This window comes from Triticum dicoccoides, chromosome 5B (assembly GCF_002162155.2).
Source record: "Triticum dicoccoides isolate Atlit2015 ecotype Zavitan chromosome 5B, WEW_v2.0, whole genome shotgun sequence".
NCBI lineage: Eukaryota > Viridiplantae > Streptophyta > Magnoliopsida > Poales > Poaceae > Triticum > Triticum dicoccoides.
The window spans coordinates 436,112,131-436,130,677 of NC_041389.1; the positions used below are offsets into that span (position 1 = coordinate 436,112,131).

The 18,547-nt window shown below is 47.5% G+C and overlaps 2 protein-coding genes across 5 annotated transcripts; both read left to right on the forward strand.

Annotated features, from left to right (window-relative positions):
- Positions 1–1,396: 1,396 nt before the first annotated feature.
- Positions 1,397–5,945, forward strand: LOC119310190 (glucan endo-1,3-beta-glucosidase 6-like). 4 transcript variants are annotated; one of them, XM_037586008.1, is made up of 4 exons: positions 1,397–1,637; positions 1,744–1,840; positions 1,969–2,474; positions 4,695–5,945. In XM_037586008.1, exons 3-4 carry the CDS (start codon positions 2,134–2,136, stop codon positions 5,764–5,766), a joined length of 1,413 nt encoding a protein of 470 aa, XP_037441905.1. In that variant the 5' UTR covers positions 1,397–1,637; positions 1,744–1,840; positions 1,969–2,133; the 3' UTR covers positions 5,767–5,945. The 4 variants fall into 4 exon arrangements, with proteins under 4 accessions (XP_037441905.1, XP_037441903.1, XP_037441904.1 ...); XM_037586006.1 differs by having other exon boundaries at positions 1,397–1,840; XM_037586007.1 differs by lacking the exon at positions 1,744–1,840.
- A 7,861-nt stretch (positions 5,946–13,806) lies between these two features.
- On the forward strand, positions 13,807–15,195 carry LOC119310191 (probable carboxylesterase 7). The gene has a single exon (XM_037586010.1). The coding sequence runs from the start codon at positions 13,899–13,901 to the stop codon at positions 15,015–15,017; it is 1,119 nt and encodes a 372-aa protein (XP_037441907.1). The 5' UTR covers positions 13,807–13,898; the 3' UTR covers positions 15,018–15,195.
- Positions 15,196–18,547: the final 3,352 nt, after the last annotated feature.

The following is an 18,547-nucleotide window of genomic DNA, read 5'->3' on the forward strand; positions in this document are numbered from 1 at the left end:
TATTTTTTTCCTATATTAAATTAATTCAAGATTTCCAAATTTCAAAAGTTGAGTGTTTTCAAAAACAATGTTCGAGAAATCATAAAAGTTTTGTGAATTCAAAATATGTTTAGGAAATCATACAGTTTTCACCGATTCAAAAACAATTGGTGTTTTTACAAAACTACTCGCAAACTATTAAAAAATCACGATTTGGAAAAGAATGGTCGAGAAATAAAACCATGTTCATGATTTTGAAAAACTGTTAGTGTATTCAAAACATATTTGGGAATCTGAAAAGAATGTACATGAAATTTTAGAAAATGTTCACAAAAATTCAAAAAAATCATGAATTTTAAAATTTGTTCCCAAATTTAATAAAAGTTCGTCGATTCAAAAAAAAATTGTTGAGTAAAAAAATGTTCATGAATTCAAAAACTTTTCATGCATTTCAAAAAATGTTCATAAACAAAAGTAATGTTCATTTTGTGAGAAAATCCAAAATTTTAGGAAAAAAATGTTTGTCGATTCGAAAAACTGTTCACTGATTCAAAAGTCTTTTATGTCTAGGATTTGATTAGTTTTTTGAGAGTCTTTACATGTCTAGGCGTTGGGAGTAGTTCGTGGTCGAAGCGATTTGTTTTTAAAATTTTAAAATTCCCTTGCGCAACATAATGACAAGTGTGACGTGTAGTGGCAAGCTCATAGCCTTTTGATTTACCACGTCGAATGCATTGTGATCACGTGGACATCGCGACCATCATCAGCGAGGGCGGGAAGAAAGATAAATGGCAACAATGTTGAGCCACCGTGTTAAAATAGAGGACGCTCATATGTCAGCGTATTGAGCCATACTTATTTGGCTAGCGCATACTTTTTTGGTCCCCCGTTGCACCGCACGGGCATATTTGCTAGTAGACCTAATGAGCATAACCGTATTTTCTTACTACTAATTGTTCATTTTGCTACTTTAACAACATATTATGTACCCCATTTCGAACCATGGAGTGCTTCCTTATTCAAGTTCAAATGTAAAGCCGACCATTACCTCCATTTCTGGTGTGCAGTACGCTTTACCAAAATTTGACAATTCAGATATGTTAGGCACAAGGACATTAACTCTACCCAAGTTCAGGTCAAAAAATTAACTCTACCCAAGTATTACTAGTACCTCCACCAGAACTCCCTTTGCATGCAGCCAGTGCATTCAAGTTTTCCTTGTCATTTTTTGGCAATGCCTGGGAGGAAATACTAGGAGTTACTACACGCTCATCTTGGTCGAGGTGCAACGGCTGAAACGCCCAATATACAGCGCAGCGGATGGGGCAACTGAAGCAAACAAAAATGATCAAATCATGCTATTAGTGTGTGCTACTACTACTAGTACTTTATGGCGTGTCATCAGTGCCACACTCCTCAAAACTGAAAGCCACGGCCTCTCCTCTGTTCCTAGACCTGGCAGGCAACCAACCAGCCCCTTTCTTCCTCCTGGTTTTACAGCCCTCTCCCATCATCATTTGGAATCGGAATCCTGTTTATGTGTCTGTCGATTGCTTGTTCCTGCGATCTTCCTCCATCCTAGCCTAGCCCCCCTCATGGCAGGTCAATAACACCCGGTCATCCTCCAAGTATCTTGTCACCTGGCTCCTTCTTTCCAGGTTCTTGCTTGCCGCACAGACCTCTATTAATGCTTCCTCCTGTCATTCTCATGCTCAAATCAGCCTTTCTCCGCCCCTTCTGATTGCCGCTTGCTTATTTTTGAAGTTGTTCTGATTGGCTCTGTTGACACAAGTGTTTTCATCTCGATTGTTCTTGATTGGGCAGCCTTGCTCTGTTCTTCGTCGCTTGGCTTTTCTTTTCGGTAATCCCTTCCTCAAGCCTGAATTTAAGCTGGTTCTTGGTCCACGAAAGCAACATCTACCTAGGAAAAAAGATCTTCTGTATATAAAATATTTTGTTCTGATCTTAATTCCCTGCCATATATTGCAGGGTTGTCGCTAGTTCTTGATTGGTGGGAAAGAAAACGCTCGTATTTATTCCCGGCCAGTTTTTGATCAGTTCTTGTTCCAAACAGCCGGCAAGGAATCCCCAACTCCTGCCATCGATCAGCTCCCTATCCGATCGAGCTAGCCAGCGGGCGTGCGATCAGAATAAATGGCGGTCGCCGCCGGCAGCGGCTGCGTGGCGGTGCTGGTGCTGGTGCTGTGCATGGCGCGGTGGTCGGCTGCTGGCATGGGAGTGAACTGGGGCACGCAGCTGAGCCACCCGCTGCCGGCGACCACGGTGGTGCGGCTGCTCAAGGACAACGGCTTCGACCGGGTGAAGCTGTTCGACGCCGAGGACGGCATCCTGAGCGCGCTCAAGGGGTCGGGGATCCAGGTGATGGTCGGCATCCCCAACGACATGCTCTCCGACCTCGCCGGCAGCACCAAGGCCGCCGAGCGCTGGGTCACGGCCAACGTCTCCAAGCACGTCAACGACGGCGTCGACATAAGGTACATTTGCTTTTGTGTTTTTTTTTCCTTTTTTTTTGCTGTTACCTTTTGTTCACGTCGATTTGGTCGAAGAAATACCCCTGGCCGCTTGATAAGAAAATGAACGGCTTCGATGCAGAAATTTTCCTTGTTCAATGCAGAAATTGAATAGCATGTGTATCCACTAGTGTAATTTTTCCAGTGGAATTCATGTGTATCCTGTGTACTCCATACTACTCCACTCTCTCAAGATTTTACATTTGTACTCTACATCGAAAGGGAACCAAAAAACCTTGTGTGGTAGTCGCCTAAGTTCTGGTCAGTTCGAGTGAGTTGTGCAGTGGGGTCCAGCCACAACTTTGGCATATTACATCACATTAAGGTTAAGGCGATCCTTTTTATCTTCTCCAGATGTCTGTCTTAAAACATGTTGTGCAGCAGCTAGCAAGTGTTGCTGTCAAACCAAATCAGAAGCTTCAAAAGATATCGAGTAAAGCTAGCTAGCTAGGCCCCTTCACTTTAACGGGGAAGACCACAGCGCCAAGCAACTGAAATTCTCTTGTGCTCGGAATTCTTTTTTCCTTTGCAACGACCAATTTTTTATATGTTAAAAGATTCTAGCTAATTTCTGGATGGCAAAACATTTTGATTGAAAACAAATGATATGTGTGAATTCGCCAGTTTTTTTATGCTTTCAATGTCCCATGGAAAATGTCTATGTGCTTAAATTTTACTCCCTCTATCGCATAATATAAGAGCGTTTTTTACTCTTATATTATGTAGTGTAAAAAATGCTCTTATATTATGAGACGGAGGGGGTACTTTTGAAGTATTAGGTTAACTGATTTTCTTAGGGGGCGTGCAAAAAATGCACTCCTGTGAAAAATCACTCCTTAGGTTAATTGATGTTAAAAGATTCTAGCTAATTTCTGGATAGCAAACACTTTGAGAAAACAAATGACATGTGTGAATTTGCCAGTCCTTTTTATGCTTGCAACGTTCCACGGAAAACATTTTTTGTGCTTAAATTTTACTCCCTCTGTTCCTAAATATAAGTCTTTCTATAGATTCCAATATGGATTACATACAGATCAAGTCTTTTTAGAGATTCCCAAATAGACTACATATGAAGCAAAATGAGTGAATTTATACTGTAAACAATATCTATATACATTTGTACGTAGTCCATATTAAAATCTTTAGAAAGACTTAAATTTAGGGATGAAGGGGGTACTTTTAAAGCACTATGTAAATCGACTTTCTTAGGGGGCATGCGAAAAATGCACTTCTTCTGTGAAAATTTAAAGTATTTCCAAATTTCCACTACTCATATATTTTAGGTTTTGAGCTTAAATTTCGACTACTCATGACGGGAGGGCTTGCATGTGCCATGCATATAAAAGTTAGGCTTTCCTTCTTTCATTGTCGTGCACTTCTTTCGCCAAGTGCTTACTTAGAGTGAAAAACGATAACCCTATCTCTTTTGGTGATACTGATTCTGCCACTGCTGTGGGTTTGCCTTCATTGGGAGATAGAGACATCGATCTATCTATCTGCAGTGAACAAAAGGCTAAAAGCTCAAAAGAAACCACTGCCGCTCCGAGAGAGTTTGACACGTTTGGTAATAGCCTCATTGTCTGCACCTATGCTTTTCTAAGTTATCTTGTCAAAGTCCAGCAATCCAGAAAGGTCATGCACCATCTCCAATTCTCCATGAATCTGAATTATTACAGCTTTGTTCCTTTTTGCGTAGGATTGTTACAGCTTTGTTCCTCTGAATATATTGTGCCCGATTATTGGGTTATTTGATTCTGATGTAAATTTCTTTTGTTCAAAGCAACCCGAGAACTTTCGAGGCCGTTCCTCGGTCCCAATCTTTGTCGCGAATATCCAACTTCAGCATGAATAGTTCTCAAAACATTCTTTCTAGGGGGGAATAATAATTATGAAACCTCAGCATCAGGAACCTGTGTGACAAATAATTCTTGGCACAAATATGTACTGAGATTTTTGTGTGTGTGTGTGTTTTATCATGGTCGGTAATGCCATCATATCTGATGCAGATATATATCCAACCCTAGGGGACAATCATATCACGTCATATTCCACCTCTAATCAATCTTCATCTTGATCACAATCACGATGCATTTAGCAAAGCAAATTGCTCTGACATTTAAATCACAGCAGACAACTTGTTCTGCTACTGAGTAGCAATACTGACGCGATCGGTAACGTATGCAGGTTGGTGGCCGTGGGGAATGAGCCGTTCCTGCAGACGTTCAACGGCACGTACCTGAACACGACGTTCCCGGCGATGCAGAACATCCAGGCGGCGCTGATGTCGGCCGGGCTGGGCAGCCAGGTGAAGGTGACGGTGGCGCTGAACGCCGACGTGTACCAGTCATCTTCGGGAAAGCCGTCAGACGGCGACTTCCGGGCGGACATCCACGGGCTCATGCTCAACATCGTGCAGTTCCTGGCGTCCAGCGGCGCGCCGTTCGTGGCCAACGTGTACCCGTTCGACTACGCCTTCTTCCAGGGCTCCACGTCGCCGGTGGTCGACGGCGGCGTCACGTACCAGAACACCTTCGACGCCAACCACGACACGCTGGTGGCGGCGCTGCGCAGGAACGGGTTCCCCAACGTGACCGTCGTCGTCGGCGAGGTCGGCTGGCCCACGGACGGCGACGCCAACGCCAACCCGGAGTACGCGCAGCGGTTCAACCAGGGCCTCCTGGACCACGTCGCCTCCGGCAAGGGCACGCCGCTCACGCCGGGCGCCCCCGTCGACGCGTACCTCTTCAGCCTCGTCGACGAGGACAGGAAGAGCATCCAGCCGGGCAACTTCGAGCGCCACTGGGGCATCTTCTTCTACGACGGCAAGCCCAAGTACCAGCTCAGCCTCCGCGGCAATGGCGCCGGCATGCTTGTGCCGGCGAGGGGCGTCGAGTACCTCCAGAGGCGGTGGTGCGTGCTCAAGCCCGACGCCGACCTCGCCGACCAGAAGGTCGGCGACAGCGTCAGCTACGCCTGCGGCAGTGCCGACTGCACCAGCCTCGGGTACAAGACGTCGTGCGGCGGCCTCGACGCCAAGGGCAACGTGTCGTACGCGTTCAACAGCTACTACCAGACCGAGGACCAGGACGACCGAGCCTGCGACTTCCGCGGACTCGCCACCACCACCACAGTCGACCCCTCTACCGGTACGTGCCGGTTCATCATCGGGATCGCCCCGACCAGCACGGCGACGAGGAACGTCGCGGCCAGGACAGCGGCCATCCTCTTCGCGCTGTTGCTCGCAGGCGTGTTCTGAATTCAGGATTGTGGTCGATGCTTCATTAGTTTAGTGGTCATCTTTCAGCTTTTCCTTTTTCTTGGCAGAAATAGTTGTTCATCTTGATTGAATGATTGTCAATTGTCTCCTGTGGATTGTCCTCTGTGTGGTTTCCAGATCAGAATACATGGAACTGGCTGGCCTTTTGAGTGGGGACTTGTTGCCTTCTCTCACGTGCTAGAAACCCGTGTAGTTTATGAGTAGGTGTGAGCCGTATCCGGTGGACTTAATTGCATCCTTGGCAAAGTTGTGACCATCTAAACTCCCCAAATCCGTCTCAAATACGCCCGGTCATAAAAAGGCGACTCAGAGAGGCTCCTTATGCAAGCCTCAAAAGTACGGGGCTAACCGGCACCCCTCGTATTCAACCCAAATCTGGGGCGGTTATGGGAGCACCCTGACGCGTCCGCCACGTTGGACCCGACAGCTCTACTCCATCATAAATTGCATCAAATCTACCAACCCCTTCCTCCTCCTCCTCCAGCCTTCCTCCTACCATTCTCACGTCCGAGCCCTCGCCGTTCGCCACCCGTGCTCCCCATCCTCACCGCCGGTCTCGATACGCCGCCCTAGATGTCGTCCATCCCGTCCCCGACCGCCTTGAGAGAGGTTGCGTCTGCCTCATCTACCGGCGTCCCGTCATCGGCTTCGTCGTGCAAGCCGGTGAACATTGTCCCGCGGAACCGGCGACGCCGGCAGTGAGAGAAGTAAGAGGCGGCGATCAAATGGAAGCTCGAGAAGGCCAAGACATTTTGAGAGATTGAGCTTCAGAAGGAGAGGTTGCAAATCGCACGAGACGCGGAGGATGCGAAGATCATGTTGGCGGACGAAACCTCTTGGATGAGCATGTAAAGAAGTGCCTTGCAGAGAAAAAGAAGGAGATCAACGACCATATGAAGTACGAGGCGGCAAGGGCGGCCACGGCAGCAGTGGAGCATGCGGCAAGGATGCAGGCGGAGCATGCGGCAAGGGTGCAGGCGGAGCATGCGGCCCGGATGCAGGCATAACAGGACGCAAGGATGAACTCGGAGCAGGCAGCATGGATGGCGTCCGGCGAGTGATCCGGCAAACCAACGAGGGATTCGTCATGTTCAGACATTGATTTCATTTTGGCATGTCTAGATTGTTGAACTATGATTTGTTTTGCTTTATTCGAACCATTGAATTGGGACAATTTGTATATATGATCGACGTGCATGGATTGCATGGATTTGAGACTCCACATTTGAGGTGCGTGGATGGCAGCCCATATGAGGGGGCGCCCCGCGTAGATTCCTACTATAGTCGATGGAGCTCCCGGGTAGATTACTACCGTCGCCTAGGGGTTGTGAGGTTATGTTTTCTTGTCATGTTATGAGATTTAGTGTCATGTGCTTGAAATCTATGCAAAGGTTCAACGGTGATGACTGCGGCTCCAGGGCGCTGGTACTTAGGGGCACGTGCACGAACACTTCCCAGTTATCATCGACAAGGTCCAGCCGGCTCCAGTAGGGGAGCGGCAACAACAGTGTGTTGACGGCTCGTTCTGGCTTCAGTAGTGGTCGTTTGGTGGTCTTGGAATCTTGATGTAATTTTTATTATATTTTTGATGCTTTGTACTTCTGATGAACTTTTACAATAGATCTGGTCTTTCTCACGGAAAAAGGAAAAATGCATGTAGAAAATCTTGTTGTGCATATGGTTTGCCTACATTTGGTTCCCTGGTTACGGATGTGTCGATGCACTGCATGTTGTTTGGTTGCATATATCTGTCGAGTCTAATAACTTTGTACTCTATTGGGTGAGCTTAATATCAACCACCCTAACAAGTGATCATTAATACACACGGTCAAATGAGTAAAATAGTTGTACAATCACGACGAACTGGAAGACAATGATAAAGTTCTTCAGCCCACCTTGCGTACTTCAGCATTGTTCTTCTGGTTAAGCACAAACTTGAAGTAAGCATCATCTGCCTCATGCCTATTCATAAACTTTTTAATGCAGCTGTCTTTGTGACTGATGGCTTGTTCATAGCATGTGCCCCATGAATTTTACACTCCTGAAAACCTCCCTCTGTACACCACATACCACTTCACCTAGCATGACAGTGGGGAGCCAATTCAAGCAACAAGTAAAGGAAGACAACATATGGAACATAAACAACATATACGTGCATGATCATATACCCAAAAGGCAGCAAAGTTCGTCCTAACTACTATGGTGTCATCTTACCACCATATCAAAACAGGGTGTAATCCTACCACTACAAGTTCATCATCATCATGAGGAGTTAGTATATATCACCTCATCAAAATATACATGGCAGCAATGGTTTCAAGCCCTAGTTACCACAAAATGTACATCTTCATCGTCGTCTGTCATCATCGTGCATGTTATCACCATCACTAGATAAGACACTTGTAGTAGTGATTGCCTAGCCAACTCCTAAGTCAGAGCACCCAATGGTCTTCCCCATGCCAACGGACCCAAGCCTATGTGCCCTATTGACCACCAGGTAGCTTAGAGCATGCTGACTGAACCCACCATGGTCCATTAAGGTGATGTACAGAGAAGGGCGCATGTCGGCAGGCTTGCTCTCCTTAATGGCGGCTTGCAAGATCCTTGACGGCCTCCGTCATGCTGCTAAAGACACTCACTCCTTGTCCATCAAGCCGCCGCTCTTCCTTTTCCTATCAGTGGCCCGGTCTCTGACTCTTCGTGTATTGGTACTAAGGCATAGGCGAACCGAGAGGCTCACTGGAGCCCATGGTATGCTTGACGGCAGCCAGCCCGTAGGAGAAAATCTAATGCATAAGTGTGTATTTTTCTATGGGAGTGTTGAGGAACTCAACGTTCTTGTGGTGGTCCTAAGAAAGAAACACAACATGGTTAGTTGTGATTGACATGTTAGAGAAGTCCCATATAGGTGATGTGTTTTACTTTCCAACAACTGAGCTTAATTTTGAACCCGTCCTCGATACACTTCTGCTCTTTGTTTGTTGAAGGTGCTGATGTCACAGTTATCTTCTTCCTTCCCGACATGGTCCAACACTAGTGGGAAAAGGCATAGCTATGACGTGGCAAAAAGTGCCTTGCTGGCGTAGAGACCCAATGCCACCAATATGGCACTAGTGAAAACAATTTAGTAGTGGCGTTAGCAAACACGTCAGCAGTATTTTAGTATTGATGGCATGCCACCTGGTTAACGCCAGCAATATATTGTGTTATCTATGGCGTTTATTGTGAGGCAATGCCAGCAATTTGTATTTTTCAGCAATAAAAAAATATATATACCCAACTATTAGTATATGTGCAGCCATTTAAGCTTCTAGTGGTAAGTCTCAAATCCACAAAAATATACCCAGCTATTAGTATATTTTTCAGTAACTAGCTTGCTACCTACAAGCAAAAGTTATCATCATCTCACACATCTTGTTATCCGCTAACTAGCTACGATGAAGAATGATCCTCATCTCACGCAACTTGTTCCTGTTGCTTTGTCCCTCCTTTCTGAAATAGACTTTCCGGGTCTTCAGATCCTCCATCTCGGCCTTCAGGAGCCATATCTCCTTCTTCATAGACTCAATCTCGGTGACCAGTAGCTCCTTCTGGTCGACGAGCTTCAATTTCTTATCGCAGAGATCAGAGTTCTCGTCGATCATCTCTTCCTTCTCTTTCTTCAGGGAGCCATTCAACTCCTTAAGTGCCTTCATTGTACTCTCCTTTGACGTGACAAGCTCACGGCTGAGCATGTCCACGTCACATACCGGTAGCTCTGTTGGACCAGTTCTAGAGAAGGGTCTCATACATACGCCTGGCAAGTCAAATATTTTAAATCATCAATAAAGAATGGTTAGATGATATATGTATATATGCATGTGTTTGCAATACCCATGGATGTTTTTGTAATCTTACCTGGTTGGTGCTCGTTTCGCCTTTGTCAACTTCATAGGTCGTGAAGTTGCACGAGGACTAGTAGTGGTTGTTTCACCTAGTCATGGCTGGAACTTCAAAATAATAACAAGTATAGGTTATTATGAAAAGAACCAAACAGACATGCCAAAGTATACAATGCAAATCTGTCCATAACTGCAACATGGCAATATACAAGCAAGACCAAGGCATGCTACAGTAACATAAAGTGCATATGCATGGCATGTGGATGGAGTATGCTAGATGCACAACAATTCATCCAAAGGTTCAAGTTCATTATCATCATGGAGTATGCTACATTAGCAAACTGTTATATTCATCAAGGTTAAAACAGCAACAATATATAATAGCATGTGGATGGAGTATGCTACATGGCAAGTTTTAATTCCGCCAGTTCAGACTTGGCATATTTCATCATGGGTAAAACAGCAACAATATATCATTGCATGTGCATAACTAGCTTTGGACAACAACAATATAGCACCATCGATATCTTCACACAATTATATGGATGAAGTGTAGTATACATATGCCAGTTTGTATCTATAACATGTGGGCAGGAACCAAACACACATCTAACTTGGTCAAACTTGCCTAAGTTTGAGTTGTGACAAAGTGTGGCAAGTTGTGGCTTGGAACCAAACACTTTGTTATGGATTACAACAACAACTCAAACACTTTGTTTCAGAATTTAGATGCTTCCAATGATGATGGCTTAAAAAATATATCTACCTTAATTTGATTGACAGATTGCACTTCCAGTTTCTACAGTTAGTGCTAGCCGAAGATTGAAAAAAATATCTACCTTAATTCTAGACAACTACAACAAATTGTCACTGCCTAGCAGTGATGAACCCTAGCGATGCAAATAGAAAATTTGACAGTGGCAGTGACCTACATCAAAATAGGGAGGGATGATATGCTCACCTGGGTTGGAGTCGAGGGTCACTTGCAGTCTACTCTGTCGCCGTCGCCTGCTGTCGTCGCCGTCGCCGAAACCCTGACATAGGGAATGCGAAACACACGTCTAATTAAAAAATCCAAATGGATCAGATGAGAGTGGGAGGCTCAGATCTGTACCTCAGGACCGTAGAACGACGGCAATCGCCGGAATCGGCCGAAATAGAAGTGGCAACCACGAGCGACGAGAGAGAGAGGGAGAGAAAGGGGAACAGAACAGAGCAGCAAGGCAAAGAGAGGGAGTGGGTCGAGGGGGCCGTTGCCCCGTTGGTTTTGACCCCCACGGCATCCTACTCCTATTTGAGCTAGCCCAAAAAGGTCACCACCTAAGAAATGTCATTATTTCCATTTAAAAACAATATAAATTTAATAAAAGTAAACTATAACATACTATAAAAAAGATCACCACATAAAAAACTAAAAAAATGGAAGTGCCAAACTACATATTTGAAGGCCCAAAACTATATATTTCAAGTCTTAAACTAAAAAGGAAAAAAGTTAATTTAAAGTCTCAAAGTACATATTTTAAAAAATGCCATTATTTCCATTTAAAAATAACAAAAAATAATGAAACTAAACTATAATATACTATAAAAAAGATCACCACATAAAAAACTAAAAAAAAATGAAAGTGTCAAACTACATATTTGAAGGCTCAAAACTATATATTCAAGTCATAAACTAAAAAGGAAAACGTAAATTTTAAAGTCTCAAAGTACATGTTTAAAAAATGTCATTATTTCCATTTAAAAATAATAGAAATTTAATAAAAGTAAACTATAATATACTATAAAAAAGATCACCACATAAAAAACTAAAAAGAAAAAAAATTGGAAGTGTCAAACTACATATTTGAAGGCTCAAAACTATATATTTCAAGTCTTAGACTAAAAAGGGAAAAAATGAATTTAAAGTCTCAAAGTACATATTTTAAAAATGTCATTATTTCCATTTAAAAATAATAGAAATTTATTAAAAGTAAACGATAATATACTATAAGAAAGATCACATAGAAAACTAAAAAGAATATTTTTTGGAAGAGTCAAGCTACATATTTGAAGGTTCAAAACTATATATTTCAAGTCTTAATCTAAAAAGGGAAAAAGTAAATTTAAAGTCTCAAAGTACATATTTTTAAAAATGTCATTATTTCCATTTAAAATAGTAGAAATGTAAGATATATTTGAAATAATAAAAGTAAACTATAATATTTAAAATAATAAAAGTAAGCTACAATATTGAAGTCCCAAACAACAATATACTATAAAAATAATAATATAAGAACATTGGCATTGACAAAATAACAATACTGGCGTCCGAACCAACAGTACGCCACAACTGAACATAATAGTGTTGGTGTTCCATGCTATTCCAGGACATCACTATATTACGCCTGGTCCACGCTAGCAATTTTTTCACTAGTGCAAAGGAAACCTTAGATCTGGTCTCCCGGGTCGGACAATAAGCAATGCATTACCATGCTCGACGTCGCGTTTCTTCCTGGGGGCATCGCCTTGGAGGTGGATCCGATCGGAGGGACTCGTTGCTCATGAAGGTGGTCGGCGGCAGCCTGTGTGTTATCATCGTTTGGGCGACCGGGGTCATGGTTGCCAACAAAATGCTGGGGGGAATGTTGGGCCGGGATGGTGCATCATTCAGTGGTGGGCCAGTAGGAGCACTCTTCACATGTGTGGAGTGCCAGATGAGCCATGTTGGTTGTTTCTCGTGCAATCGAAGCGGCATATATCTGCCTTCCTTTGGGCATGTCATTCATCTTTGGTGTCGATGAGGTTGGTGAATATAGCCATGACAAACCAAATCAATGTGATAGTTTTGGTCTGCACTTTGGTATTGGCGAAAGCGAAGCCCGAGTGCAGGTCTATGTGTGTCATGTGTTGTTGGCCTTACCGGCGTCTTATATGTCATGTGGTGCTTTACATCTGGTCCAGCTATGTGTGGCTTGTTGTTGTTCAGTTTTTCGCTTGGTTTCCTTCAATAAACCAAGCACTGTGGGTCATTGTATTGCCTTCTTCTTTATATTGAATATAGCAACTTTCATTTTGTTCAAAAACAAAGTATATAACCTAAAAAATATGTGTCGATCTCCACCAACCTAGGGTCAAGTTTCACGACATTGACCCCCTCTTGTCGACATGACCGACGACGATGTATAGATGATCTACACAATATAGAACCATCATTTATTGAATTTCACCAAAACATAAAAAATAATATTTCCAACTCCCACTTTTGTTTTTATTTAAATTAATTATTTTTGTTCTCTAGCAAAATTGTGAGTTGTGAATCACTCCAACATACAAGTATTGTTTCGTTTGAGATGTTTGCTAATTCAATTAAGTTTCTGACTAAATCGAGGCCAAGATTCGTACCCATTCGGTCTCCCATTGCGACTGCCTGGGCTATTAGTGTTTCTCCACTTCTCGGCGCTGCCGCCAGTCCGCCTCTTCTCCGGCGACCTTAGATCCATGGAGGTATGGTGGACCTGGGCCCTTGCTGGCGAGAGGGTTCTTACTCCGTCTGTAGGTGTTTTTAGGTATATTGGGTTTTGTGTCCTTATCAGGAAGGCGAGGCTGTGGCGGCTCATTGAAGATGGAATACGGTCCTTCCCGCCTAGTCTCTGTCTTGGAGGTGCATCGAGTATCGTCGGAGGGCGTGTGGAGATGCATCTCCGGCGGATCTTGTGGATTCCGATGGGTGTTGGTCTTCGATGGATCTCTATGGATTTGATCTTCGTTTGTGTGTTTACATGTTAAATCCTTTCAATCTACGGTTCCCTTCATCGGTGTCAGTTGTTATTCTGGTTCGCTGATCATATGAGGTCTTAGCATGCCGACTTCCTGACTGTCTACTGCAACAAGTTTTGTCTGGCTTAACGAGCAAAGGGTGATGACGGCGGCGCACCTTCGTCTAGCTCGAATGATTGTAGTCGTCGATAAATAGTCTACGAACTTGGACGTAATTTCTATCAGTGTGAATGCTCCTTATAATAAGATAACAGATGATGAATATATCATAAATTTTATTTTAAGTTTTTGACTCTTTTTCTATTAGAAAAAATTAAAATGAGCATGTGTTCATCGAGCCCGAGAGGAAAACTGACCATCTCACCAGTTGCTTTCGATGAATCATTGAAACCCGACCCGCACCAGATCTCTCCAGATCCCATCGGCAGCTCTCTTTCCGTAACGGCGACCTGCCAACAAACAGACCAGAGAATGCCAATTTCTGCTCCGGAATCATCGCGACGATTGCTGTGGGCAGCTCTCCTCGTCGCTCCGCTCGCCGCTGTGCTCTACCAGTTCCCGATCCAAATCCCCCGCGCCCCGTACACAAAGGCCGTCCCCGCCACCGCCGCCATGGACGCCGGCGCCGGGCAGGAGCTTGAGTACGACATGCCGGGCGTCCTGCGCGTGCACAAGAGCGGCCGCGTCGAGCGCTTCGACGGCGTCGAGACCGTCCCGCCCTGCCCCTCCGGGGACCCCGCCAACGGCGTCGCTTCCAAGGACGTGGTCCTCGACCCCGCGGCCAACATCTCCGCCCGCCTCTACCTCCCATCCGCCGTCGCCGCCGCGGAGCCAGGCAAGAAGTTCCCCGTCGTCATCTTCTTCCACGGCGGCGCGTTCTTCGTCCACACCGCCGCCTCCCCGCTCTACCACAGGTACTGCGCCTCCCTCGCCGCCGCGGTCCCCGCGGTCGTCGTGTCGGTCGACTACCGTCTCGCCCCGGAGCACCCCATCCCGGCCGCCTACGACGACGCCCTCGCGGCCCTCAAGGCGGTCGTCGGCGCGTGCCGCCCCGACGGCGCCGAGCCCTGGCTCGCCGCGCACGGCGACGCCTCCCGCGTCGTCCTCGCGGGCGACAGCGCCGGCGCCAACATGGCGCACGCCACGGCGATACGGCTGGGGAAGGAGCGCATCGACGGCTACGGCGACAAGGTCAGCGGCGTGGCGCTCCTGAACCCCTACTTCTGGGGGAAAGAGCCGGTGGGCGGGGAGCCGACCGACGGAGGGTACCGCGGCGGCTTCGAGCGCGCGTGGGAGGTCATCTGCAGCGGCAAGTTCGGGCCCGACCACCCGTACATCAACCCGGCGGCGTCCCCGGAGGAGTGGAGGCAGCTCGGGAGCGGCCGCGTTCTGGTCACCACGGCGGAGCACTGCTGGTTCGTGGAGCGGGCGCGCGCGTACGCGGAGGGGATCAAGGCGTGCGGGTGGGACGGCGAGCTCCAGTTCCACGAGGCCAAGGGCGAGGCGCATGTCTACTTCTTGCCCAAGTACGACTCCGACACTGCCGTCAAGGAGCTCGCCATGGTGGCGGATTTCGTCAGGCGCTGTTAAAGATTTTGCTTCTTCGCCCGGTGAATGATTCAGCAACAAAGGAGCACACAATTTGTGATGTATTTCATGTTTTTCCTGTTACAAATTTGTATGAAGTTCAGAAGACAGGTTGATGAATACTTCTTCTGATTACAATTAACACGAAGCAAGGGATCAATATTTGCAATGGCAACAAAAACACGCGGCAGTGTCCTCTGACCTCTGAATGAACAACTGCCAACAAGGAAGCGTCCACTCGGTCCATCAGGGCTCATTTGGTAGTCAAGGGAGAATCACCCAGGGCAGCAAATCCGCAAAGGGAATTTTAACCAGCACGCGGGGAGGCCAAATTTCGTGTTTTGACCCTTTTTGCAAACAAAATCGGGAGTTCGGAAAAATTTCGGGATCTGACCCTTTTGCCTACCGTTAGAGGGCCTGGCGGTAGGATTGCGTGCCCTACCGCCATACCCTACGGCGGTAGGCCCTTTGACGGCGACTGACGGCCGTTGGCAGGCGCTGACGTGGAAAAGGGCCTACCGCCATCCCCTACGGCGGTAGGTTACTGGAGCCTACCGCCATACCCTCTGGCGGTAGGGTCCTGTGTTGGGGATATACATAACAGGTAGGTCCACGAAGGGTCGAAATATCATGAAGCATGGGGTCCACACAACATGTGGGTCCAGGTCAATTTCATACAGACACACCATCCACTCGACCAAGCAACATACCATCCACTCGGATGACAGTTCACCACTCGACCGTACGACTCACTCGGATATACGAAGACCAGCAGGCAGCAAAGCAGTCGGCATCTTTCTAATAGTGAGGGCTTAATAGTGGGCTGGCATTATGACATTCATACCCCACTTTGTAACATAGGAGGTGAGGGGGTGGCGCACTCTATATAAGCCACCCCCCACCACTAGACCAAAGGGGGGCCTCTTCTTCCACCTCTCTCTCTTTTCACCATTCGTCTCAGGACTTAGCTCAGGCATGGGGATCCGTTCCTCTCTCTCACACACATTGTAATCTCCGGATATATACTCAGATAAAACAAAGCCTCTCCGGAGCACGAGACGTAGGGTTGTTATCTCCACCGTGAGAGGCCCGAACTCGCTAAAACCACCGTGTCACCCATATGCATCTCGATAGATCATGCTCCGTTATACTACCCCTATTCTACTGTCAGACTTAGAACCACGACAGTTGGCGCCCACCTTGGGGCCTGGCGTCTATCGAGCCATGGTGCAAATGGTTTTTCTTCAATCTTCGACAGCGGATCAACTACCATCGCCAGAGAAATTGGCCGCTGAAGTTCTGGCCATCGCGCCATTCGTACAAGCAAAAGGATCAGGGAAGTATTCATTCGATCTAGTCTTTTTACAATAAATTGTCTAACAATAAGTTTGTCTTTTCCTCCTGTAGGATCAGACACACCCATGCATGATCGGTCATGAAGCAGAGGAGAAGAGAAAAGAACAAGTCGTTCCATCTTTTTTGCCTTTTCACGGGATCATCATCAATGGCAACCACCACAAACGACCACTCGCGCGGGTCGTACAAACGCCCTCCGGTGAGGCGTCCACTGAGTCGTCTCCGGCCTCGTCTACGACACTGCCGGCGAGCTCGTACAAACGCCCTCCGGTGAGGCGTCCACTGCGTCGTCTTCGGCCTCGTCTACGACATCCCCACGCGCGGCACCTCCTCCCTCCGACGCTGGTCATCTGGCACAATTCTCCCCCGTGGAGGCACCCGCTCGATCCCGGCGTTGGAGCAAGAAGCTAACCGCGCCTCCATGCACGTCCCCATCACGGTCCGGCCCGGCGTCATCTCCGACTTCAACTGCGACGTCGTCACCCAGCGCCCACACACGCTCAGCTGCTAACGCCCGGCCTGCGGGCGGCAGACCCTGGCGACCAACGCTCGACCCGGTTCCTCGGACGGTGAGGCACGGCCGCCTGCACTCGGCCCGGCTCCGCGGGCGTCCAAGCACGGCTCTGACCGGCGCACAACTCCAGCTCCTTGAGCAGTAAAACACGGCCACCAGTGCGCGCGTCAGTCTCGCCCTTGGCAGCACCGGCCCGCGTCTCCGATGGGCCGCAGTCAGTCGCTCATCGACCTCGTCGCCACCTCTCGGCTGCCGACCGATTCCGGCCAGACTGGCAGTTTCCGCCGCAGCGGAGCTCTCCTCTGGGCTGCCCCTGCATGCAGTGGGAGAAACAATCCCTGGGAAAAGGAAACTCCCATTACATGCAGGATCGTATTTAATTCTTGCTAATTAGCATTAATACCTCTTTCATGCAGATTATGCACACAAATACTGGACGGCGGCAATCGACTGAAGGTCATCTCCACCAACGTCGCCTGGTCCACATCGCTGGATTAAAATGAGCAGTGGACCTCCCACGATCTGGCAATAAACCGGCAGGGAGATAACTCCCATCGCATGCAGAATCGTATTTAATTCTTGCTTAATCAGCACTAATACCTCTTGCATGCAGGTTCTGAACGTGGGGCAAGTCCATCAATTCGTTGGGCGTGAACAACTCCTTCATTGCGTTAGGCGTGGACGACTCCTTCAATGCGTCAGTTAGCCAAACAATTACACCTAGTAATTATTAGGGATTTATTGCTAACTCTCACAGGAGCGTCATCGGCGGAACAATCACAACAACGGTGGCAGTTGCGGCGAAAGGCCCACCTCCCCTTTGTTTCGATCAGATTCGGCTCCCGGACGATGAAGCAACTCAATCGACTGCACAACACGTCGTCGTCAACTTCACTCGACTGCCCACGCACTATCACTCGGTTGGGCTTGACTTCATCGACATGCTCCGACTCAGCCGTCCCGCGGGTCGTCACTCAGCGCCTCCTCACTCGGCTGCCCCGCGCGTGCCGTACGGTTGGACACACCCTCGTCAGTGGGCCGCTCCGTACGTCACCATTTCGCGGCGCGTCTACATCATCCGGACACTCCGCGCGTCGCCACTCGGTTGGTCACCTCATCACCACTCGACCGCTCCGGGCCTCGTCGATCGGTTGGTCACCTCATCACCACTCGACCGCTTCGGGCCTCGTCGATCGGTTGGTCACCTCATCGCCACTCGACCGCTCCGGGCCTCGTCAATCGGTTGGTCACCTCATTACCACTCGGTAACCCCGCGACACAGTTTTTACAATCTCATAAATAATTGTTATTCTTTTTATATGCTCTCAATCCCCCCAGTGGGTGACTTAGTTGCGAATCCGTCTCGCCTAAGTTTCAAAAAAATCCTACCGAGTGGAGAGCAACCCTCCCACTCGGAGGCTTAGCTGCAGTCCAGTACTCGCCTAAGTTTCAAAAAAATCATACCGAGTGGAGAGCAACCCTCCCACTCGGGGGCTTAGCTGCAGTCCAGTACTCGCCTAAGTTTCAAAAAAATCATACCGAGTGGAGAGCAACCCTCCCACTCGGGGGCTTAGCTGCAGTCCAGTACTCGCCTAAGTTTCAAAAAAATCCTACCGAGTGGAGAGCAACCCTCCCACTCGGTGGCTTAGCTGCAGTCCAGTAC

Excerpts from the sequence above, each read along its gene's own strand:
- LOC119310190 (XM_037586006.1), top strand. The coding sequence starts at position 2,134 with ATGGCGGTCGCCGCCGGCAGCGGCTGCGTGGCGGTGCTGGTGCTGGTG. Across the intron at positions 2,475-4,694 it reads AACGACGGCGTCGACATAAG|GTTGGTGGCCGTGGGGAATG; the intron begins GTACATTTGCTT and ends TAACGTATGCAG.
- LOC119310191 (XM_037586010.1), top strand. The coding sequence starts at position 13,899 with ATGCCAATTTCTGCTCCGGAATCATCGCGACGATTGCTGTGGGCAGCT.